The following is a 23,325-nucleotide window of genomic DNA, read 5'->3' on the forward strand; positions in this document are numbered from 1 at the left end:
CTGTTTATAGCTCCTTTTCTGTCCCTTCTATTGGAGTGGTTAGTCCTCATCACTACTTAATAAATCAATTAGAACAAGGCAGACCTAATAAAACATTTTCTCCACTTCCCAAGTTTCTCAGAGAGCTCCCTACAGGGGTAGAAATTGTACACATGCCTTACCTCCAAAAGGAGGCCCCAGAACTGCTAAAACACTAAGAAATACTCATGGGAGCATAGACCTTAAAAGAAATTAGACTGCAGGTCAGAAAATAAATTTAATGCCAAGGAAAAAGGATCAGTTCATTTTGTCATTCTCCTTGCTCTGGCTCCATAGACTCCTTCCTGTGACTTTGAAATGGCAGGGAGGAGCAGGCTGTGTTTCTAGGCTGACTGTTCACATGGGAAAGCGTCTCTCATACTGGCAGCTCCCTCTCAGATCTGGAGGGATGCTAGTGTCCTTTCAGTCTGGGAGTAAATGGGAAACAATAATTTATATCTGGTTCATTGCCTCTACTGATTCCATCACCTTCTTCCTTACAGTCACAGGGCAGTTGCATCATCATCAGATCCATTGGGACCCAAGGTTGCTTTTAAAGAACCTGCAAAATAAATACATAATGAGGATGGGTGACGTTATTAGCTATGGTTGGGTAGGGAAAGAAGAGTCTGGGCCTTCGAGAGTATCTCCTTTCTGATTAAGGAGATAGAGCCTGAAAGGAGGAGGAAGGAGAAGGAAGGAACCAGGGGAAAAATGCACCTTCTCTGCTGAGGGGCATCCTTTGCTGTTATTCATGTTGATGTTCTTCATCGAGATAAGAGTGATGCTCTCTTTCTCTCCATTGGCTGTGGAACCGCTGGGGAAGGAAGGGAACATGGGTTTTAGAGAGAAGAAGCCACAGGGCATTGAGGGTCAAGGAATTGTTGGGGGGAGTATTGAAACTTAGACCTTTGTTTTGAGAAGCCTTTATTTTGGTGGTAGACTGTCATCAAATGAGTATGTGCTTTGAAGCCCAAAAGACTTGTGTTTAAATCTTAGTTTTAAATCTTACTACTTGTGTGACCTGGACCAAGTTAAAACCTCCCCTGCATACTAAGTTGCTTCAGTCGTATCTGATTCTTTGTGACCCTGTGGAGTGTAGCCCACTAGGCTCCTCTGTCCATGGGATTCTCCAGGCAAAAATGCTGGAGTGGGTTGCCATTTCCTCCTCTAGGGGATTTTCCCGACTCAGGGATCAAACACATGTCTCATGTCTCCTGCATTGGTAGGCAGGTTCTTCACCTCTAGCACCACAACTTCTCTTAAGTCTTATTTTTTTAATGTAGATATTTCTGCATTAAAATGTAGAATGCAGAATGTGTAAAATGCAGAAATATCTGCCTTGAAGAACTCTAAGGACTTGACATAATATTCAGTTCAGTTCAGTCGCTCAGTTGTGTCCGACTCTTTGCAACCTCATGAATTGCAGCACGCCAGGCCTCCCTGTCCATCACCAACTCCCGGTATTACAAAATACCTAAGATAGTGCTTGACACATACAAGGTGTTTAGAAAGTGGTTCCTTAAATACGTACCCTCTGTTTAAGGAGTATATTAGAATCTGAATTCCTTCGCTTTTCATGAAGAGGCTAATAAAGGCTTAGCCTTGGGGATAAAGGATTCCTTGGGGGTAAAGTCCATCTCCTCTCGCCTGACAGTTTCCTTTCAGTTCCACCCCTATCCTGTCCACCCCCAGCCCTGGCCTCAGTGAGGCTGTCAGGACTCGTGTGTGTGTGTTGGGGGGGGGGGGTGGTGTGGGGTGTGGGTGTGTGTATGTGTGTATAAAAAGCAGGAAGCATTGGTTCCCTCTTGGAGTGGAGGAGTAAGAGGTCAGTAAATGATTCTTTCCTTGCACTTCTAATAGTCTTACCTTTCAGAGAGCCCTGAACTCCCAGGTTTCTGGGGATCTGTAAAAACCCAAAGGCACAGGTTAGAGGCCACAGGCTGTAACTCAGAAGGCCAATTGGCCCTTCAAAGCCCACCTAAGTGGACCACCCCCGCCCCATTTCTCATTTCTCCTGCGTGCTGTTCCTTCCCTCAATTCTGGGCTGGGTGCCACGCCTAGAGTCTGGCTGTGGGTCCCTCATCAAAGAGAGGCAAAGGGGGCCCTGAGAGTCAGGGCATGTACCTTCAGACTCCTTGTTCTTCCGACACTTAAACCTTAGACTGACCACACTGACCAGGACAATCACCACAACCACTAGGATGGCAATGAAGCTGATAACACCTGAACAGGGAGAAGAGTGGGGTGAGGGAAAGGCAGAGGCAGGGACAAAAGAGGGCAACAGGAGTCCAGATTCCCTTCCCAGCTGAGTGCTGTTTATACAGGTTCTGGGAGCAAAGTGAATTCCCCTTCACTCCCAAATGAATGCGCTCTCAGCCTGTATCCCTGGCCAAAGTGACTTCCACAGCCCACCCCATCCTCTCTTAAGAACATGGAGTCCAGCAGAGTCCAAAAGAGCTGAGTGGAGGGCCAATGGAGGCTCCTTCCCCACCAGCATCTTCTTCATCAGTCAACCCTCCTGAAACAAATGGGCAAGATTTGAACTTTTGTTCCCAGACCCAGAGTTCAAGTCAGTTCAGGCATGAGCCTCCCATCCGCCACTCCCCACCTTCTCCCTCTCACCAAATGCAGCCACAGTGAGCACCGTCTCTGACGTGGGGCTGGGTGGGACAGTGGAGTCTGCTGTCGTCCTAAAACTCATGTTGGGTGATGTGGAAGTAACATTGTGAGAGGTGTCTAGAAAGGAGCAGGGAGGGATGGAGGTATCAGTGGAGGGACTGACTCAGCCTACATGAGAAAGCCAGTCCCTTCCCACTTCCCCCAGGTAGAGGACTGAGGAGAGAACTCCCACAAGAGACACCCTCCCACCCTCCAGAACTGGGAGACATGGGATCACGGGAAGAGCACTGTGGTTGCTCATGTTCCTAGTTCCAGAGGACTTCAGAAAGTTCAGGATGCTTCCCCTCATTATGCTTTTCCCACCACCCCCGTGGGGCCCAGAGGAGGGCTGCAGAGATAGGGAGTCAGACTGGGCTCCTAAAACAAAACACAGGGAGCCATCTGTGTTTTGCCAAATGTTGAACTGGGAGGAAGGAAGGGCACTGGAAGTTTGTCCCCAGGCACTGACCTAAGAAGTCAGGCTGCCAGTTAATGGACACACGTTTCTGATGCTCTCATAATGCAGTACTGTTGCCCATCTCTGCCCAGCTTCAACACATTTACTGTAGGCCTGATTGCAATTCCACAATTCCACTTCCTTATCCTTACCCCCCGCCCCACCAAATAAGGTGGGAAGTATTAAAAAACTCGAAGAGCAGAGGGCTGGGACAAGAGAAAGGGTCAGGGCTCTCTGCTCTGTGAGCACAGACAGGACATACCTCCACTCATGCTGTCGCTGCTCCTGCCACTGCTCGGAACATCAGCGCCTGCACCATAAAACAGGGCCCAGATGGAAGGCACCCACCCACTCCTGGTTTTCTCCCATATTGCCAGGTGAAGGCCAACCTGCCCTGAGAAGCGTGTAGCCCTTTCCCAACCCTTTATGCCTTCCTTTCCATCATTTTGCATTTTCTTACCCCCGCTCCCCGCCACTTATCCCATCTATGTCTTTATTAATTCTGAGTCCAGGCTCCTTTTACCTTCACTGTGACCCATTCCTAGCTCCATTCTCCCCACCCTCAGCCCCAGGAAGCTCTAGTTGTCTCCCAAAGCAGGGTACCACTGGTGTGGACCCTGGTGTGAACCCTCATTGTGGGGCAGGACCCTGGGCCTCCTGAACAAGGAAGAAGGAATTCAGTCAGACATGACCCGGTGTTTTTCCACCCCCAGCCCTGGGTACTCACTGAGTCCTGACGTGTGTTTCTGTGACTGGGACGAAGTCGGTCCCGGAGAGGACGGCAAGTGATCAGCCACGGTGCTTGAACTCAGAGTCACGGCTTCCGTGGAGAACTGTGAGGGCGTCTCTGATGCTGCTGCAGATTAGGAAGCGCATGTGGCCTGCTTAGGGCCTCAGCCAGCATGTGACCAGCGAGGCCCTTTAGTCCCAAACCTGCCTTCAGTTCCTCTGGGCCTTTACCTTTGCAGTGCCCTCTGTCTGCGGTATGCCCTACCGCCCTCCAACCCACAGCCTCCATCTGACTGACTTCTTTTTGGGCCTCAGCTTCAGAGACCACTCAGTCTGGGATGTCTGGCCCTACATCTGAAGGGGTTGATGTTGCCTGGGTTCCCATAGCACCTTTGGCTTATGCCCATCGTGACCCTTCCCCGCCTCCTAACTGTCAATGTGGGGTCCTATTTACTTGTCTGGTCCCCTACTACTCTGTATTGTCCTTTAGAGCAGACTCCGTGTCTGCCTCCTTGTTGGACCCTGTCTGGATGACATCTATAACCTGAGCAGCGGGGTACCTGTGGTCCAGGTGCCGGACAGAGGGCTTAAGCTGTTGGCCTCTGTGGAAGGACCTGCAAATATAGGCGGAGGGCAGTTGGAGGCTGGGCAGGTTTGGTGATGCCACCACGCTCCCTAGCCCACCCAAGAACCCTTGGGCTCCAAGCAGGTCTAAGGGCTGGGGAGAGGGCAAGGGGCAGGCTTGGCCACTCGGCAGCCACACTCACTTGTTTCAGGGGAAGCTGGCTGTGTGGTTGAACTTTGACTGCTGAAGGCTCCTGAAACAGATCATCTGAGACTGAGGGTCCACTGCCTCTGACTGCTCTGTCTCCCTCTCTTCTTCGCTAAGCTGGTGTTTTCTAGACTTTTCTCCCTACCCCATCCACCACCCAAGCATCCATCTCTCTCCACTCTCAAGGCATGTGAGAGATTACTGCAAAACGGGCCTGGAGCTCTTCTTTCCTAAGCACCCAGCCCTGAATGACGCAGCTGGAAGCTGCGGCCGGCAAGAGAAAGGCGAACATACAGACTAGCTTGGCGAGCTTTCTGCCCAGTGCGCACCCTGGAGAGGAACCCAGGCCTTTTGGCTTCCAGCCCCCTGTGCTAGAAGGCAGACAGCCTGGCAGAGGGCTAGAGGATGTGACTCCAGCTCGTGGTGCCGGCTTCCTCTGTGACTCAGTCGCACTGTCACCACCACTTCATGGTTCAGTGTCCCAAAGTCCTTTCCGGTCTCTTCAACCCCACATGGGTTACATACAAACCTGACATGAATCCAGGGGAAGGTTGTTTCAAATTAGCAATATGTCCGAGGACAGAGGGCCAGTGACAGGACACGTTTAGACAAAGACCCAGAACTCAGGCCTCTCATTTAGGTCTCCCTACAGTGCTGCAGAGCCATTCCTTTTCTGTGAATGCTGTCATCCTGGCCTTGCCCCAAGGGAAGGGGATGAAAAGATGTGGTGAATAAGATGGAGTTAGGGGCTGGGCTTGGTGTCTGGGCTGTCTCTCTGTCCCTCCTGCTGGAGGGGGGGCCTACAAAGGAAGCAAGTTCTGAGGTACACACGGGAAGCAAGGAAATTCTAGAATGAGCAACCAGTGTACTCTAACAGGTATAGGCTACTTTGGAAATGGTCACTGTTGGCCAAACCCAGGGAGGAGCAATTATCAGGAGGCCCCGGTCACAAGCCCTCGTTCCCTTTTCTGTACGTACACGTGTGTGCTTGTGGGCCTCCACGCAGAGGCCGTGTGTGCTGGTGTGCCCATACATGTGTCCCCTGTGTGTGTGGAACCTCTTTGCTCATTTTCCACAATGAAATCATTCCTGAAACCTGTGAACAATGTGAAAGGAAAACATCGTGGGGAAGTGGAGCCGCCCAGCTGGGTTCCCGTCCTCCACTGGCTGGGCAGGGACTGCAGCCACTGGCCTGGCCTCCTGCTCCCTCGGCCCCTCGTCAATAGGGAAGCACCAGGCCTGGAAGCCCCGGGGCCCGGGTGAACAGAGGCGGCTAAGGGCCAGGGGCCCGCCCAGCCTGGGACAGCCTGCTGGTCTGTTTATTTTCTTTAACCACTGCCTTTTTCCGTGAGGCTATCACTCAGATGGAGAGGAATTAATTGCTTCCAAGCCCAAGCTTGCCCAAAGACTGGGCCACGTTTTTCCAGGTCACCATCTCTCATAGCCCCATTCCCTCCTTGGGTGGGGGTGTCAAGCGGGGAGCTAAAGCTTCTAGGTGCCCCAGCCTAGAGAGAACTCTTCCCAGCTGACCCTGGGCGAACCCTTTCAATCTGAGGCATGTCTATCAGTAATTGATAGACATATATCAGATAGATCAATCTATCAGTTATTGATCGAGCATATCTAAGGTACCATCTTAGTTCTAGAAAGTTATAACTTTGGTTTTTAGTGGGAAGGCACAGTTCACTGCCTTCTTGCACTTTTCTAGAAGCAAAACTAGTTAGAAGGAGTTTCAAAGTCACAAGCTCCAACTAGCAGTGACCTGCTCTCTCTTTGTCTACCGTCTCCCCTCCTCCAACCAGAACACTGTGTCAACAGTGGATTCCTCACTGAGGAGAGGAGGGACTTGGGGAGCTTGTGTTCCTACAGGCGGAGGTGCCTCAGGCCACTGGGCATGCAGAACTGGAAGAACACTGACCACAGGGATTTCTTATTTTCTTGTGTCCTCTCCCTTATTCCTACCTGCTTCATTCCCTTCTAGCCTCTCTCCTCTCTGTCTTGACCACCACCACACTATGTTCCTCAGCAGCAGAGTTAAGTAGTTAAAATCATGGATTTTGTAGACTGATGGTCTTGGGTTCAAGCCCTGATTCTGTCACTTACTGTCTGACCTGGGCCTCAGTTTTCTTTAAAATGCAAGTGATTTTAGTAGCCCACAAGTGGTTGTGAGGATAAGAAAATGCACACAAAGCACTTAACATAGTTCCTGACAGCTCATGCTCAAGAAATTCTGGACATTTTAATTTTTGCCCCTTCTCTTTAATCCTCTAAGTTTCAAGTCTGCCCTGAATCTGTGTCTCCACAGTCAAGTCTCTCTGTGAGCCTGAATATCCTCGAAAGATTCTCCAATCCAACAAAGAAGACAAGAGTGAGCGCTCTGAGATCCTGGGAGGAGCGGTTAGGATACTCAAAGGTGCTCATGGTTCAGGCAGAAAAACTAAGGACATTCCCAGCCCTGGTGCTTGCTTGGGGCAGGAAGGCAGGTGGGGAAGCTGGGAGAAGCCTAGCTTTGTGAAAATGTCCCCTCATGAGTCTCACTTTTTCATTTCCTCCTCTGCCATTTCTGCAGTTTCTACAACCACCTAGTCCCCGAGCCTCAGGTCAAGTGAGTGACTCTGTCCTCCTGGGAGGGGGTCGGCAGGCATAGGATTGGGATGATCAGAGTTTTACACTCAGTCTTTGGGCTTTCAGAGACATGTCTGACCTCTCCAGGAGACAGACTGTTGGAGTACTCAGGCCCTCTCACCCACCACCAAAAAAAAACCATCCTCCCTCCCCTCCCCATCCAAATACTCTAGAACTTCCTTCTGCTGCTTTGAGCACATGCTCCTAAATCCTCGGCGGAGGGCTTGTGGAGGGTGGAGTGGGGGTGGGGAGGGGATGACCAAAGGGAAGTTTCTGCCCTGTGAGTCAGAATCTCCTGGATTTCTCATGATTCCCAGCAATTGCTCCCTAATTAGAAGACCCCTTATGAGCTACCTCGTAAGTCATAAGCTACCAGAGCCCTGAGATGTGTTGTTCCCAAGTCATTTCTTTTGGGGATGATTTCATCTGGCCCCCTAGATGAAATGTGTACAGTTTCTTAGGCAAATAGTTCTTTCTATCTAACCTGAGTCTTCATTGCTGTGATTTGACTGTAAAGTCAATAATTGGAGATCCTAGGTTGTTATTCCTCATATGAAAGAAGAAAAAAGATCACCTGTGAAGCCCAAGGTACAGACCATTTTGTGCTAGGACAGCCTGGGGGGAGCTTTCCAGCTTGAACCTCACACCAAGACAGTCACTTCCCACATTTCAGGGGGCCAGCCTCTCTGGGGGACCCAGTTCTCCCTGGAAAGTTTCCCACCAAAGCATTTAAGAATATCTCTATTTTACTGCTGCCTGGGAATGACCAGCTCCCCATCCAAGTAATCCGCTTCATGACAAGGCTCTGGAATTTCCCTCTGGGAGAGTGAAGCCCTGGATGGAGAGCCTGCGTGCTGTGCGTGTCCCAAAGGAGGGACAGGCGCCCAGAACTGCTGGCCACTGGAGAAGAACTGCTGAAGGATGGTGGTGGGTGCCTCTTACCTTGGAGCAGGAGGAAGCCCAGGATGGCCCAGCGCAGCTGCGTTTCTCTGACACTCCCCATGTCAGCTTGGTCTGCAACCGGCAGGCAGCCTCTGAGTGGAAGCTCTGTCCATAGTGGAGAAGAGAGAGGGACTGCTGGGGCGGGGTGGGGGGTGGGGGCTGGCTCTCCAGGAGCTTCCTGTCAAAGAATAGAAGGAAACAGATTGGGACTGGCTCCAGGGGCCCTGCTCAGTCAGGCAGCCCAGCTGAGGATGTAAGGCCCAAACAGCGCAGCGCCTGCGCCCAGGCTCCTTGTGGCCTTGGCTAGGGCCACGTGGTCTCCGCCAGGACCTGGGCACAAAAGCCAGTGATGGCGACCTGGCCCCGCACCCCCTCTCTTCCCCTCTGCAGGGGTCCATCTATCCCTCCACACACCACCCAGAGATTTTCTTGGAGTATCACTCTGTCTCACTGAGCCCTAAAGCTCAGCCGCCCACCCTCTGTAGACTCTGAATCCTCTACGCACCTCTCCCTCCTCAGGCCTCCAGATCCAGCTGGGACTCCTTGCATCTTTCAGGGAGGTATTACAACATTCTTGTTACTCTGCATAGAAAAACTAAAGGACCACGTTCTAAGCATCCCTCCCTCAGCCCTCCCCTCGTGTTGGGGTCCATTGTTCCCTGTGCTCCAGCAGCACCCTGTCCTTAGCGTCCAGCCAGCCAGTTGTACTCACTCTGCAGGTCAAGTCAGAAACCCAGTGACCAGAGCTTAAGGGAGCTTGGAGGTTGAGTGGAGTCCCTAAAAATCAGCATGTGTAGCAGCTGGGCTGAGAGACAAGAAATCAGGAGGCTTACCTTCTGGGATCAGATCACAGGGTGAGAGGAGTTCCTAGGGGGTCTCCTGGTCTCCAAACTAGAATAAAGGGTGGTGGCTGCACAGTGAGGAACAGATTGAGGGATGGCTGGTCCTATGGAGTTAGTTGGGAACCAAAAGTTATCCTTTATAAACTGTTTCCAGGGGCACTTCCCTGGTGGTCCAGTGGCTAAGACCCTATGTTCCCAGTGCAGGGGGCCTGGGTTCAATCCCTGGTCGGGGAACTAGATCCCACATGGTGCAACTAAGACCTGGCCCAGCCAAATAAATACATTAAAAAAAAAACTGTTTCCAGAGAGAGGCAAAATTAGTGGGCACTTCTTGTAACTCAGAAGCATTAAAGCACACACATTCACAAATTAAGTTATAGACAAATGCAAACAGACATAACAGAATTCATACTTGTAAAAACCAAAGAAGAAAAAGCACAAAGAGAGAAGAATGCCTTGCATGGGAATGATAAATATCAAATTCAACAAGATGATTATCCCTAGGGTGAGAAGGAGGGAAGGGGTAAGGAGTGAAGCTTCCATTTGTAATGTTTTCGTTCTTAAAATTCTTTGAAATAAATGTGACAGACTATTGAGATGAACAGAACTGGTGACTGGACCAGAGAGACTTAGTATATTATAGTCTGTACTTTTCAGTGTGCTTGAGAAATTGCTTAAAAAAAAAAATCAAAGGATAATGACTTCAGGGAATCAGTTGGGATGTACAGCCGGCAGGCTTGGGGGCGGGGGCGGGGTTAGAGCAAGTGCTTGGGATCCGGTGAAGGAGAGATGAGCAGGCAGACTCAAGCTCCTGAAGGTGGCAGGGGACGTGAAAGGAGGGGCCTAGGAGTAAGATCAAAGCACTGTCAGAGTTGAGGGCCAGGCCCAGGGTAGTCCAGATGTTCAAGGAAGTGAAAGCGCGGGAGAGAGCGGTGAGGGTGTGTGCGCAGAGGGTGTGTGCCCTGTAAGCCCCATAGACGTGGCAGCTCCGGGTAGGGACCCAGCTGAGGCAACCGGCTCTCCTTTGCCCGGCTGGCCGCCAGTCCCAAGAGAGCCTTGCACAGCCGGACAATGCATCAGGTAGATTCTCAGCTCACCCTCTTCTGCCAGGCTGGTGAGACTCCCGCAATCAAGGGCTCCAAGTCTTGCACCAGCCTCTGCTTCCCTTTTCCCCCTGTACATCCGGAACTGCTTCCCCACCCCCTACCCTGGGAGCTCTGTGGCCAGGGCCCTAGAGAGCGCAAGACTTTCAAGCAGGGGAGGTGAGGTAGGTATTAAGCTTTAAAGATGCCAAAGGACAGGTGCTGGGGATGGGTGGGGTGGACAATGTGACTCAGGAACTAAAGGGAGTGGGTTTTTACTGGCCAACCCCCCCTGGACCCCAGTTGCCTACCCATGGGGATGGCCAGGCTGAGGCTTAGAGTTAGGGGAGGGTCTCCATCCCAAGGGCTGCTCCTTATGGTCCAGCTGGGGAAGGGAAGACCAGGGGGACAGCTTCTTGAGCCTGTGATAACCTTGCCAGCTCTGGGGCCTATGGTTTGGAGATTTGCTACCTTGATAGTAAACCCCATCACCACCCAATACTTAGCAGGGTAGAGACAGACAGAGGTAGGGATCATGACCCCCAGCTTTAGGCAGAAGAATGCTGGGACCCTGAAAGAGATAGAGGCTGGCAGGGGGTCTCCTTAGTCCATCTTGGACGGAACCAGGAATCCCCTGTGAGTGTTCCATAACCTACAGCGCCCACCACAACCTGATCCGGAAGTGGATATTATGGGGTGAGGTATAGATCTTACCTCCCCCAAGCCTCTGGGGTTCATGCCTCCTCTTCCTCTCTCCCTCCCCTGGAGTCCAGCCTTCTTCCTACCATGTGGGTGGGGAGTAGTGGGAACCTAAGAAGCTGGACACAATGACTCCCTTTTCCCGGGACTGAAAGGAATAGTTGCTCACTGACCCCTGGCCAAGACAAGGGAGAGCAGTCCAAAATGTGCTAGGACTCCTGACCCAAGACATTAGATGTATTTAGGAATTTTGCTAGAGACCTGGGAAGAGAGATCAGTGGGAGAGGACTTGGTGGGGGAAGGAAGGATAAACTTTATATGCTAGGCTGTAATAAAGCCCCTCTCTTTGTCCCTTTCTGAATGACTTTGTCTCCTGATCTCTGTTTTGTCCCCTCTGTTCTCTGTATTTATCTTCATTTCTATCTCTTTATCTCTCTCTCTCCTTGTATCTTCCTCATTTTCTCTGTATCCCCTTGTCTCTTTCTTTCATTCTATCTATTGCTATGTATTTATCTCTATGTTTTTCTGTCTCTGCCATCTCTTTCTATTTCACCATGTCTTTACTGTCTCTCTGTCTCTGTCTGTTTGTCCCTCTCTCAGTTCCCTTTGGGTGTCTATCTCTCTCTAGCTTGGTCTTTCTCTGTGTGTACATGCCCATGTCACTCTCTCCCTCTACCGCTTCCCTCGCAGGCTGGCCACCATCCATGGCTTTCTCCAACTGTCAATGGCTCAGCAGGGCAGGAGCCCCAGAAGCAGCTTCCGGAGGTGCTGGGTGGGGCCTGGGACCCTCGTCCAGTGGTCGGGCTGCCCCTGCTTACCATCATCGTCGCTGTCTTTGTCTTGCTGGCAGTCTGTATCGTGGTGGCGGTCCACTTTGGGCCAAGGCTGCACAAAGGCCATGCCACTCTCACCACAGAGCCACCATCCCCAAAGCCAGAGGGCGGCATCTACCTCATCCGCTGGCGCGTGCTGGGCCATCAGGACAGTCATGAAGACCCCCAGCAGGAACCTCCGGGCCCTGACTCCCGCCCTGTGCCAGATGGGCCCAGGTTCAGCATCAATGAAGTCACGTTTCTGTAGGAGGGAGACTTTGGAAAGTTGGCCTCAGCTGTGTCAGAACAAGAAACTGGACAGAATAGTGCATGCTAAGTTGCTTCAGTTGTGTCGACTCTGCGACCCTATGGACTATCACCCACTAGGCTCCTTTTTCCACGGGATCCTCCAGGCAAGAATACTGGAGTGGGTTGCCATGCCCTCCACCAGGGGATCTTCCCAACCTGGGGAAAGAACTCGAGACTGCCTATGTCTCCTGAGTTACAGGTGGGTTCTTTACACACTGAGCCACCTGGGAAGCCCGGACAGAGAAGTAGGGCAAAAGCAAACCAGGGCTTGGGCCTCAGAGCTTCAGAAGGGCACAGCTGGACTCACTGGAGCTGCCCTCTCAGCAGAGTATTTGTAGAAGAAGCCCTGTGAGGACCAAAATAATAGAAGAAACTTGAGAGCCCTGCCCAGAAACACGCTGCTGTGAGCGTTCCCAGTGCCCAAAGCCACCCTAACAAACCTACCCCCTTCTCTTCAGGAAGCATCAGACCCCTGAACCTCCTCCTCTGAATTCCTACTCCCTCCTCCACTCCTTATCTCCCCTTTTGGTGTCAAAGTGAGTTCAGCTGGGGAGATTCCACCATCCACCCCACCCTTGTGTAAGGATGTCAGAGGTTCCTGGTGGAGGCCCTGTCCCCATAGCCCCCAGGTCCTGTGAGGGCAACCAGAGAGAGCCAAGTCAAAGAACCTAGGGGTCTGCCTTCTCTGGGACTCAGGAAAGGAAGGCAGATCCACTGCCCTTCACTAACTGAGCTTTGGCTGTCAGGTCCCCGGCCTTGCCAACTTCCAAGGGCCCTAAAAGCCCTAAGCACCACTTGCATGTGTGCACGCTAAGTCGGTTCAGTCATGTTCAACTCTTTGCAACCTGATGGACTCTAGCCCTCCAGGCTCCTCTGTCCATGGGATTTCCCAGGCAAGAATACTGGAGTGGGCTGCCAAGCCCTCCTTCAGGATATCTTCCCGACCTAGGGATCGATATCTGTTACGTCTGTTACGTCTCCTGCGTTGGCAGGAGGGTTCTTTACTACTGATGCCATCTAGGGAGCCCACTTGTAGATTCCCAAGTTGTTTTTGAATTACCTCCACCATCTTGGGGCAAGACTCTATCTCACTTTCCCAGGATTGGGTAGGGGAAATTGGGGGGCTTTCATTACCTCCCACTTTCTGTGTGAGTTGGCCTGTTGGAACCAGTCTAGAAGTTACCACAGGACATTTCCCAGATCCAGAACCTTCCAGCTGGTAGGAAAACAGGAAAGGAAAAGGAGGTCTGTGGAGGTTGTCTGGGGAAATGAAGGAGTGGAGGTTCCTGCAGAAGGAGGGACATGGAAGTTGGGAAGATGCAGGAGGCAGGGAAGGCAGAGCTGAGCCTCTCAATGGCTCTCTGGAAAGGCTTCCCTTCCTTGGACACCCTTGAACTTCACTTGACTTGTGCAGTCAAGAACATGCAGACAGACATTTGTGGAGGGACTTCTGGACTTTACTCTGGGGAATGCCTGAGTGCAACAAGTCAACCTTGGGGACTGCCCTCGGAAATACCCCAGCACAATCAAGGACTCTGGAAAATAACAGATGAAGAGGAACAGAGACTAATGTGTGCAGAGGACTGGCCTCCACTGGGATTGGTAAGAGGCAGCTATAATGTTAATAGTTGCTCCTTCTTGTGGGCCCATTATGTGCTGGGCTCCAGGCTCATCTGTGGACCTACAGATATTGTAATGTTTACTCCTCATACAGCCTTAGGAGGAGGAGGAGCCACTGTTATCCCCATTTACATTTGGGGATATCAAGACCGCAGCAGGACCCAGGTACTAAGTGGTAGAGTCAGGCCTTGAACCTGGGACTGGCAGACTTCACAGTCTGGGCACCATGTTGGGGGCTGGGTGGGTAGGTAAAGATCTTATTGGGCTGATTTTTAGGTATTGGAGTGACTGATGTGATGTTGGGGGATCCTCAGGGGCAGAATGGCTGGCACAGTGGGGGAGGGGTGGGGACTGTTTCCCCTTCACTCCCTTGGCTCTGTCATCCTTGGGGGCAGTGGGTTGCTTCTGACAAATGTGTGTCTCTGTGGAGTTTTTTTCCATAGTAATGCTGTACTCAGAAATTCATATTGAGCATTTGTGATAAAAACAAAGATGGGAGAGAGGGAATAAGTCTTGGGTGGAATGGATGGAAGTGGCAGAAATAGGCTGTCTGGCCTCCCAGATGGGGGCAACTTTGCCCCCACAGTGGTTGCCGCAGTGGATCAGTTCTAACAATGATGGCACAAAGTGTAGCAGGTGAGTAGCCAGCTGTGTTGTCCAAGATCTCCAGAGTATATCCCATCACCTCACACAAACTCTCCTCCGCCTTATTCAGGGGAGTCTCATCCGGGGACATTTATTCAGTAGCCACTGCTTCTTTGAGTAGTCCCTTTGCCCAGGACACAGCTGTGTTTACTCCTTATGGCATCTCTGTGCTGGCTCAGGTCCCTCCCTCTCCCCCAAGTCACCCACTGAAGACAGGACATTGAACGGCCAGGTGAAGTGGGATGCTTCCCAGCTCCATGCTCTCAGCCTGACTGGTGGGCTCTGTCTACATTGAAATGATGGCCACTATCCTACGGCCCTGAGCTAGTACGAGGAGGCATGTAAGGAACTGTGTGCAAGCAGATTCGGACACTGTAATAAAGGGCAACCGCTGTATCAGAGACTGGCCAGAAAAAGATGGCATACTCAAATAAATAACCTGAAGAGTGTTTAAAAAGGGGACTACTTAAGAACTTCCCTGTTAGTCCAGTGGTTAACACTCTGTTCTTCCACTGTATGGGACTCAGGTTCAATCCTGGGTCAGCGAACTAAAATCCCACATGCCGTGTGATGCAGCCAAAACATTTTTTTTTATTTGTAATTTAAAAAAATTTTAATAAAAATTAAAGGGGATTATTTAGAAAGGGCAGGTATAAGGAAACCACAAGTGAGAGGGAGCATTCCAGGTGAGCATCAGTGAGATGGCAGTACCATCGTCAGGCCTGAAGAGGGATGGGGAGGAGCAAGTTAATGAAACCTGGAGATAGACAGGGTTACTGAAAGGATCCTTTAGGTCTAGAGATGAAGAGAGCCCACAGTGACCTTGAAACTCCTGGGAGGGACATGGGAGAATAAATATCCCAGCCTCACCCCCCTCCACTCCCTTCTCTCACTGCGGCTTCCCATTGTCTGAATGTGACCAGAAGTCAGAGGGCGAGGGTGCCTGTTGATGCCATCCTAGGACAGAGGAGAGGTGGAGGGTAGGTCTGAGCATCCAATGGAGGACACCTGGAAGATCCCTTAAATTTACCTTATTTATAATAAGTAAATATGACCTTATAATAAGTTTACATTTTTTATTTTTTTAAGGATTTTTTCATTTATTTATTATTATTTTGGCTGTGTTGGGTCCTTGTTGCTGCATACACGCTTTGTCTGGTTGCAGAGAGCAGGGGCTATTCTTAGTTGCAGTGCATGGGCTTCTCATTGCGGTGGCTTCTCTTGTTGCAGAGCACAGGCTCTAGGCATGGCCTTCAGTAGTTGTGGCACACATGCTCAATAGTTGTGGCTCACGGGCTCTGGAGCACAGGCTCAGTAGTTGTGGAGTACAGGCTTAGCTGCTCTGAAGCATGTGGAATCTTCCCACACCAGGGATCAAACTCACATCCCCGACGTTGGCAGATGGATTCTTAACCACTGGGCTACCAGGGAAGCCCCTGACCTGGCATTTAGAGTTTGCAGAAAACCTATACAGCCATACTACTCATAACTACCCTGTGAGGTATATAGGGCAATGATTATAATCCCATTTCATAGATGAGGACACTGAGGCTCAGAGAGGTAAAACAACTTGCCCAAGGTCACAGGATTCATCTTGAAATGTCAAGTCCAAGGACCTTCTCTGAGAGGGCAGAAATCTTTTTATTATAGCATGTTGAGCCACAAAGAATTCAGGTTTATCTATCCAGTTTTACCATTTTGTATGGTGTTCTGTGGTAAGTATTTTTGTAAAATAAAGAAAAAAAAACAATAATAAACCAAGGACAATCAATGTTTATTAAACTCTAAAATATTATTTTCTACTAGGCTAAGTAAGGATTGTTCCTTAATTACAAATTGATTATATTACTGCAGCTTTCCCTTTCTGCAGCCAAAATATCCTTTTTCTTCCCTAAATGCCCTTTTTCCTGTGTCCTGTAAAGTGAGATAAAAATATAAGGATCCAGCATCTATAGCACCTTTTGATGGTGGTGTTTCTGGCTGTTAGAAATCTTTCACTAAAAACTAATATGTCTATTTCAGAATAGCTAATTTAAATTTATGGTTAAACTACAAGTTCTACATTCCACAAATGGAAAATTAATGTTGAAACTAGTTTTTAATGCTTTATATACATTTATCCCTTCAAGACTCAGTCCCAACGCATATGCAGTTTTTAACGTGATTCACATCTCTGGTTTCATTTGCTACCTTTCTCCATATCTCCATTAGGTCTTTGCAGTAAGTTTTTTACATGTGACTTCTAAAGTTTTATATTACTAAGCTCTGGAAAATATGAATTTTTATGTTGGTTTGGAAAATTCATGAATTGAAACTTTATTAACTTAAAGTTTAATTCAGAATGATTTGTTGGCTTGCTTCAAATATTAATCACTACAAAAAGAAAAATCACTGGACTATGGAAGGAAGAAATGATAATTAAACTGGACCTGGAGGCTCATAAAAATGAGGGCATTAGTGGTATCAAACTTTTTACTTAAAAAACAAACAAACAGAAAACCCTCCAAATTCATTAAGCAGCCTTCTTCGGTCAAGTATAAATATCATCTCCCACATCTCAGCTGTATGTACTCTCTTTAGACACTAACATACATATCTATATATTTGAAATATCTAAAGTACTGAACAGAGAAGGCAATGGCACCCCACTCCAGTACTTTTGCCTGGAAAATCCCATGGACAGAGGAGCCTGGTAGGCTGCAGTCCATGGGGTCACTAGAGTCAGACACGACTGAGTGACTTGACTTTCACTTTTCACTTTCATGCATTGGAGAAGGAAATGGCAACCCACTCCAGTATTCTTGTCTGGAGAATCCCAGGGACAAGGGAGCCTGGTGGGCTGCCGTCTATGGGGTCGCGCAGAGTCAGACACGACTGAAGCGACTTAGCAGCAGCAGCAGCAGGCCTCCAGCTGCTGAAGAAAGAAATCCTTTCAGAGTCTCAGGGTTGGCCAGGGGCTCAGGAAAGGTGACTGGGGCCTCAGAAGACATCCGAGCGGAGCGGGAGAGGCTTTTCCAGGCCACTGATGAGGAGCTCAGGCTCTTGGGACAGTACAGAGGAACCGGGCATCACTGAGGTCTCTGTGCTACCCATGGTAACCTCCCTTTCCTCCTGCCGAAGGTGCTGGAGAATTTCCTGTGACAAGGAGAAGCTGCTTCCCTCTGCAGGTTCTGGAATGAGGAGGGGAATGTGTAGGGGGGTGAAGGCCTCACACACACCCACTCCAGCACACCCAGAGGACTTGCTGGGGGTCTCCTCCAACCCTCCTTCTGCCACCTCCTCCCCACCCCTAGCCATTGGGACTGGAGTTTCATGAAATCCTAGAGCCAGCAGTGGTTTTAGAGACAAGAGAATTCTACTCTCCTACTTTTAGAGATGATACATTAGAGATGAAAGGGACAGAGACCTGCCTAAGGTCACAGAGCAAGGGAGTGACACTGCTGAGGCTGCAGTCCTGGTGTCTTGGTGGGTGGCTGGGGGCTATCTGCTTCCTCTGGCACTCTAGATGAAGGAAGAGACCCCTGGAGCCACCTCTTCATGCTCCACCCAGGACCCATAGCCAAAGACCTCAGAAAGCCATTGGGTGTCCCATGGTGGGGAGAGAGGACCTTCTTCAAGGGAGACAGGGGCAGGGCTTGAATGCCCTGACCACTCAGGAAGGCTGAGGACTGTCCTATCTCCTGCTGACCCCCTGGGAGGCCCTTGAGGCCCCCAACCCTTCCTGTCCTTCAGCTTGTCACCCCCTTACCCTGGTAGACAATGAGGCGGCAGTTGTTCTGAGACTCAGGGGCATTTGCCAGGATGTCTTCAAGTGTCCGGCAGAAGAGTTTGGCTTGTTCCAGCCGATCTTCCCGGCTAAAGCCAGCTCGGCCATCCTGTGACATGGCAAACAGGGTCTGCAAGGGGGTGGCATATTCCAGGACACAGACGCCTGCCTGGAGGAGGTAAAAGGAAGATAAGACTCAGCCAGAGGCCAGGCAGACAGAATCTGGACTCCACTGCTCAATCTGTAGGGGTGGAGTCTGGGAGGTGGCCACCGGATGGGGTCGATGACCTTTGCCTGTGAACCCCACTCCTAAAATCACAGCCAGGGACTGCATTAAATTTACCCTTCCCAGATCCTTCGTCTAGGCTGTCAACTACTTCAGCTGGATGTCAAGTCCGGGGACTGGACTCTGGGTTCAACTCTGCTTGGGTTCCCCACAGCCTACATGAAATCCTTCAGACATTCTCTCGATCTTCATCTGGGCAGCTTTATGTTCCAGAGCATGGTATACTCAGGGTGAAATCGTCCACTTCCGCCCTGGTTCTCTGAGTCTCAGTGTCCTCTTCTACAAAGCAGGGGTCATAACAGTCCCTACACCACAGAGTGGTGGTGAGGATTCCATGAGGTGGTCAGATGAAGCACCTGGAAGAGCATCTGGCTTGTAATAAGTGCTCAATAAATGTTACTAGGAATTCCATGGTGGTCCAGTGGTGAGGACTCCATGCTAGGGTTCAATCCTTGGTCAGAAAACTAATATCTCTCAAGCCTCACGATACGGTCATAAATAAATAAATGTTACTTAATCATCATCACTCAGAACCTAATTTTGCCCAGCCCTGGGACTGATCAGAGAAACTGAGGCACAGAGAAGGGCAGTGAATTTTCATCACGGCTTGGCCAGGGCTCGGAGTTCTGAGTCTCTAGGCCTGACCCCTTCCCAGTGCCACCTGCTTCCCTGCACACGCACCCGCTGCCCATTTTCCAGAAGCTCATAGATGCTGTTGGTGTAAACCCGGCCCTTGATGCCAGCACGGTCGGCACTCTGCTGGGGCAGCTCATGTAGGAAGCGAATGTTGGGGTCAGCCACGTTCAGGTCGTCAGGCACCCCACAGTCCAATGGGAAGAGGATGTGCAGCCGGTGGCTCCCTGCACCCTGTAGCGTGTTGTTGTGGAACTGATTGTAAATTTGGATCCGGGCCCGGAACCCTAGGGTGGAGAGGTCCAAAAAGTCATTTCCACCAACTCTGTCTCCCAACAAACTCAGGACAGAGATGCAGGCCCTTGCTGCCCTCACTGTGTGGGTGCAAGAGCCCTGGGGGGCCAGCCCACAGGCATTGCCTGGGGGGCCAGGAGAGGCAGAGCATTAGGCAATAATGTTTCACCTACTCCCACCACCCCTTTCTCCCCCTCACTTGACCTTTGTCCAGATTTCTGTTAGCCCCATTCTTTCCCACTACAGCTTTCAGAGCTCTGAAAGGCAGGCAGATCCCTGGGAGTTGCCATGCCCAGCAACCCCAGGTGCACTGAACTAGACCTCTAGCTGAAGCCCTGCTGTCTAGCAAAGGCAGCCATGAGATGGGGGAGAACCACAGCCCTGGCCAGCAAGTTAGAAGAATGAGATGCGATTTGTAAGTTTCCAGTGGGGTAGTCAAGGGTCCAGGGTCTGGACAGGCCTGTGTTCGAATTCTGCTTCCTCCTATAGCTAAGGTGTGTGACTTTGGACAAGTCACTTTATCTCTCAGAACATCTCTGATGTTCTTAACTCTAAAACAAGGGTGATGATTATCCTGTCCTCACAGAAGTGAAAGTGAAAGTCGCTCAGTCGTGTCCTATTCTTTGCCACCCCATGGACTATAGAGTCCATGGAATTCTGTAGGCCAGAATACTGGAGTGGGTAGCCTTTCCCTTCTCCAGGGGATGTGAATTAAAAGAGAAACTGTAAATGAAGGGCATACAGCTTGCAGAAAATATTTATTGAAAGAATTCATGGGTGACTTGGGACAAGTCCCTTAATGGATCTAAGCCCCGAATTTCTTCCTGCAAACCAGGCATAATAGTAATAGCCTTCAAGCCTATAAGATCGCTTTTGGAATCATATGGTTTGTTAGACTGAAAATGCTTTGAAGGAAGCTCAAATCTGTGTTCCGTGATGACCTCGACGGGTAGAATGGGGGTGGCGTGGGAGGGAGGCCCAAGAGGGAGGGGATATATGTATACACATAGCTGATTTAATTCATTGTACAGCAGACACTAACAACATTGTAAAGCAACTATACTCCCAACAGCAATAAATAAATAAAGTTTTGGAAAAATAAATAGCAACTGAGAACTCTTGGGGAAAGAAAAAGAAAATGCTTTGAAAAATATAGTGACTTCTGGAAACAAGGTTGCGTATCTTACTGTCTGTCTTGTAGATCTAGAAATGGGGGCATAGAGGACGGCCCACCTGGCAGGATCAGCCTCAGGTATCCAATATAATATGACCAGGCCAGCCCATGAGCCACATTGAAGTTCCTTTTTTCACAGATTGCAGAGACCTCTGCTGGGGCCAGGCCCTGTGGACAGCAGGGTGGGGCCTGAGGACCTCCATGAAGGATAACGAGAGCACTCCTCCCCCAAGATTTCCCAACCTCCTGCCAATTGGCTCCCTTCTCTGCCATTGCTGAACCCAGACCATTCTAGGCTCTAGTCCAAGGGTCAGCTTCTAAACTGATCCCATTCCCAGTACTGAGCTCAGAGCAGGTCACAATAGCCGCACCTCCACCCAACCAGATCCTCCACCTCCCTGTATGTGATACCTGGAGTCCCAGGAGGATGTTAAGTGCCTGTGAGAGGCCCAGGAGAGCAAGCATCCAAGTGAAGGGCAGGTCAGCCATGTTTGGGAGGGAGCAGTAGAAATAGCAGCACAGCAGCAGCAGGGCCCCGCAGCGCATGGAGGAGCACAGGCAGGCCCGCACAGCCCTCCAGTAGCTGCCGTGGTACCTGCAGGTGACATGCAAGTTCCAGACTCCAGCCCAGCTCAACCAGAGAGGGGCAGGAGGTACTTCAGGGAGTCACCTGGAGTGGACGTGGCACAGCTCCTCGGCCAGACTGCAGATTCCCTTGATCAGCAGTCCCATCTGCTGGGAGACCAGGTGGAGCACCAACCACTTGAGAGTGTAGTCTGGTGGCTCCCCCAGGCCCCAAAGGGCCACCAGACAGGCACTTAGCAGGACCAAGGCTGCCTTTTGGGCCCTAAGACCCCTGGGCTGTGGGATGGATGGATGCAGGCTGGAGTGAGGCATCTGTGGGTACCAAGAAATCCATGGTTGTTCTCCCCTCACTCTCCTACAGTTCCAGGACTGAGGCCCTGAGTGGGCATATCCCCCAGCTCTCCAGTTCCCTGGTGCCCAGCCATACCCAGAAAATGCTCCTGGAGACACCTCTAGGGGACAGGTTGGGCATACAGCATCCCAGAGCTCCAACCCAAAAAGATTTGTTGCAAACAGAGTAGGTGGAGAAAGAAATGCATGCACACATGAGTTGGAGCAAACTCGGGGAAACAGTGAAGGACAAGGAAGCCTGGCGTGCCGTAGTCCATGGGGATGCAAAAAATCGGACATGACTTAGCAACTGAACAACACATACATACCTCACCCAACCCCAGTGAAACCACAAGTGTGGTGAAGAAAGAAGACAGCGACTACCCCAGACCCAGACCTGAAAGTGTCCTGTGAGGTACCACTCAGCAGGGGACCAGGGCTTCCCTCTCCCCACAGTCCACCCCAGGGAGGACCTTAGGCAGCAAAGCTGTAAACCACAGTCCAGAGGGTGGAGGCACCCACCTCTGCCACCTCTGTAGGGTCCTCAGCCTTAGAGCTCTGGCTGGCCGGCTCCTGATCTTACCTTCTACCTCTCAGACTGCAGGTTGTTTCTGGAAGATCACAGGAAGAGAAGGCCCAGCACAGGGGCTCCCAGCAACCAAGGGTGGCCTCTCAGGGTAGAGCCTGAAAAATGAAAGGTTAAAAACAACTGCTGCTTTCTCCACAGCACTCCAGCGCTGGCATCTCACCAGACCACAGCCTCACTGTGCTTGCTGAGGAGGTTATTTCCTGCCTCCCAGGGCATTCTGGTCAGCCACGCCTGCCTTGGGGTGAGGGAGAAAGCATGAGAAGGCCCCTGTTCCATTGTCCACCCCTCAAATCGAGGGTGTTCAGAAACCCTCTCACACTCTTCACAGCCACAGCCCTGAACACCAGCTGTCCCTCAAGCCCCCCAGTCAAACACACTCTACCAACACCCTCGTGAGACTCACACACCCAGCCAAGCATACACACTGCACCATGCTGCCCTGCCTGGTGGTTTTATTCTGATTTGCAAATGCAGATCCTCTTTTTTTGAAGACTGTGACATCAGACTAGAGGCGGGGAAAATGAAGAGTTATTTCCTGTAACAATAGCCTTCTAGTAAAAACACTTAGTGGGAGCCAAAGGGCTGCTGAAGTGTGGGGTTTTGGCTCTCTATAGGAAGTATTATAGCAACACTTGTGACTTCCCAGAGAGAACCTGGTGCTTCCAGCTAAAAAGGCAGTTGAGTGGATAATGATAGTAATAACGATAGTAATAACGATAAAAATAATGATAATGCTGCTAAGTCGCTTCAGTCGTGTCCAACTCTGTGTGACCCGGTAGACGGCAGCCCACCAGGCTCCCCGTCCCTGGGATTCTCCAGGCAAGAACACAGGAGTGGGTTGCCATTTCCTTCTCCAATGCATGAAAGTGAAAAGTGAAAGGGAAGTCGCTCAGTCATGTCCAACTCTTCTCGACCCCATGGACTGCAGCCTACCAGGCTCTTCCGTCCATGGGATTTTCCAGGCAAGAGTTCTGGAGTGGGGTGCCATCGCCTAATAATTAAGTGCTTACTGTGCTCCAGACATTATGCCAAGTGTTACATATATTGTTTCACTTAGTCCACTCAGCCACCCTATCAAGAAGGTATAATACTATCTCATGTTCTAATGAGGTGGATGAAACTGGAGCCTATTATACAGAGTGAAGTAAGCCAGAAGGAAAAACATAAATACAGTATACTAACGCATATATATGGAATTTAGAAAGATGGTAACAATAACCCGGTGTACGAGACAGCAAAAGAGACACTGATGTATAGAACAGTCTTATGGACTCTGTGGGAGAGGGAGAGGGTGGGAAGATTTGGGAGAATGACATTGAAACATGTAAAATATCATGTAAGAAACGAGTTGCCAATCCAGGTTCGATGCACGATACTGGATGCTTGGGGCTAGTGCACTGGGACGACCCAGAGGGATGGTATGGAGAGGGAGGAGGGAGGAGGGTTCAGGATGGG

General features: G+C 50.5%; 3 protein-coding genes across 12 annotated transcripts; 1 reads left to right on the plus strand and 2 right to left on the minus strand.

Moving 5' to 3' along the window:
- Nucleotides 1-243: 243 nt before the first annotated feature.
- ECSCR (endothelial cell surface expressed chemotaxis and apoptosis regulator) lies at nucleotides 244-8,377 on the minus strand. Of its 3 annotated transcripts, XM_061423633.1 has the most exons (10): nucleotides 8,205-8,377; nucleotides 4,633-4,683; nucleotides 4,426-4,479; nucleotides 3,864-3,992; nucleotides 3,399-3,446; nucleotides 2,644-2,757; nucleotides 2,146-2,244; nucleotides 1,888-1,924; nucleotides 739-835; nucleotides 244-580 (listed from the first exon to the last, which is right to left on the minus strand). In XM_061423633.1, exons 1-10 carry the CDS (start codon nucleotides 8,263-8,265, stop codon nucleotides 572-574), a joined length of 699 nt encoding a protein of 232 aa, XP_061279617.1. In that variant the 5' UTR covers nucleotides 8,266-8,377; the 3' UTR covers nucleotides 244-571. The 3 variants fall into 3 exon arrangements, with proteins under 3 accessions (XP_061279617.1, XP_061279618.1, XP_061279619.1); XM_061423634.1 differs by lacking the exon at nucleotides 4,633-4,683 and having other exon boundaries at nucleotides 8,205-8,369; XM_061423635.1 differs by lacking the exons at nucleotides 4,426-4,479; nucleotides 4,633-4,683 and having other exon boundaries at nucleotides 8,205-8,368.
- Nucleotides 8,378-10,039: 1,662 nt separating this feature from the next.
- On the plus strand, nucleotides 10,040-11,907 carry SMIM33 (small integral membrane protein 33). The gene is made up of 2 exons (XM_061423636.1): nucleotides 10,040-10,126; nucleotides 11,518-11,907. The coding sequence occupies exons 1-2, from the start codon at nucleotides 10,118-10,120 to the stop codon at nucleotides 11,905-11,907; spliced, it is 399 nt and encodes a 132-aa protein (XP_061279620.1). The 5' UTR covers nucleotides 10,040-10,117.
- A 269-nt stretch (nucleotides 11,908-12,176) lies between these two features.
- Nucleotides 12,177-22,373, minus strand: STING1 (stimulator of interferon response cGAMP interactor 1). 8 transcript variants are annotated; one of them, XM_061423627.1, is made up of 8 exons: nucleotides 22,278-22,373; nucleotides 21,865-21,965; nucleotides 21,037-21,263; nucleotides 20,778-20,961; nucleotides 20,426-20,534; nucleotides 18,947-19,185; nucleotides 17,962-18,148; nucleotides 15,967-17,383 (listed from the first exon to the last, which is right to left on the minus strand). In XM_061423627.1, the coding sequence occupies exons 3-8, from the start codon at nucleotides 21,261-21,263 to the stop codon at nucleotides 17,193-17,195; spliced, it is 1,137 nt and encodes a 378-aa protein (XP_061279611.1). In that variant the 5' UTR covers nucleotides 21,865-21,965; nucleotides 22,278-22,373; the 3' UTR covers nucleotides 15,967-17,192. The 8 variants fall into 8 exon arrangements, 7 of the variants coding, with proteins under 7 accessions (XP_061279609.1, XP_061279611.1, XP_061279613.1 ...); XM_061423629.1 differs by having other exon boundaries at nucleotides 22,274-22,329; XM_061423626.1 differs by having other exon boundaries at nucleotides 21,865-22,343.
- Between the last annotated feature and the right edge of the window lie 952 nt (nucleotides 22,374-23,325).

Source organism: Bos javanicus, chromosome 7 (assembly GCF_032452875.1).
Source record: "Bos javanicus breed banteng chromosome 7, ARS-OSU_banteng_1.0, whole genome shotgun sequence".
NCBI lineage: Eukaryota > Metazoa > Chordata > Mammalia > Artiodactyla > Bovidae > Bos > Bos javanicus.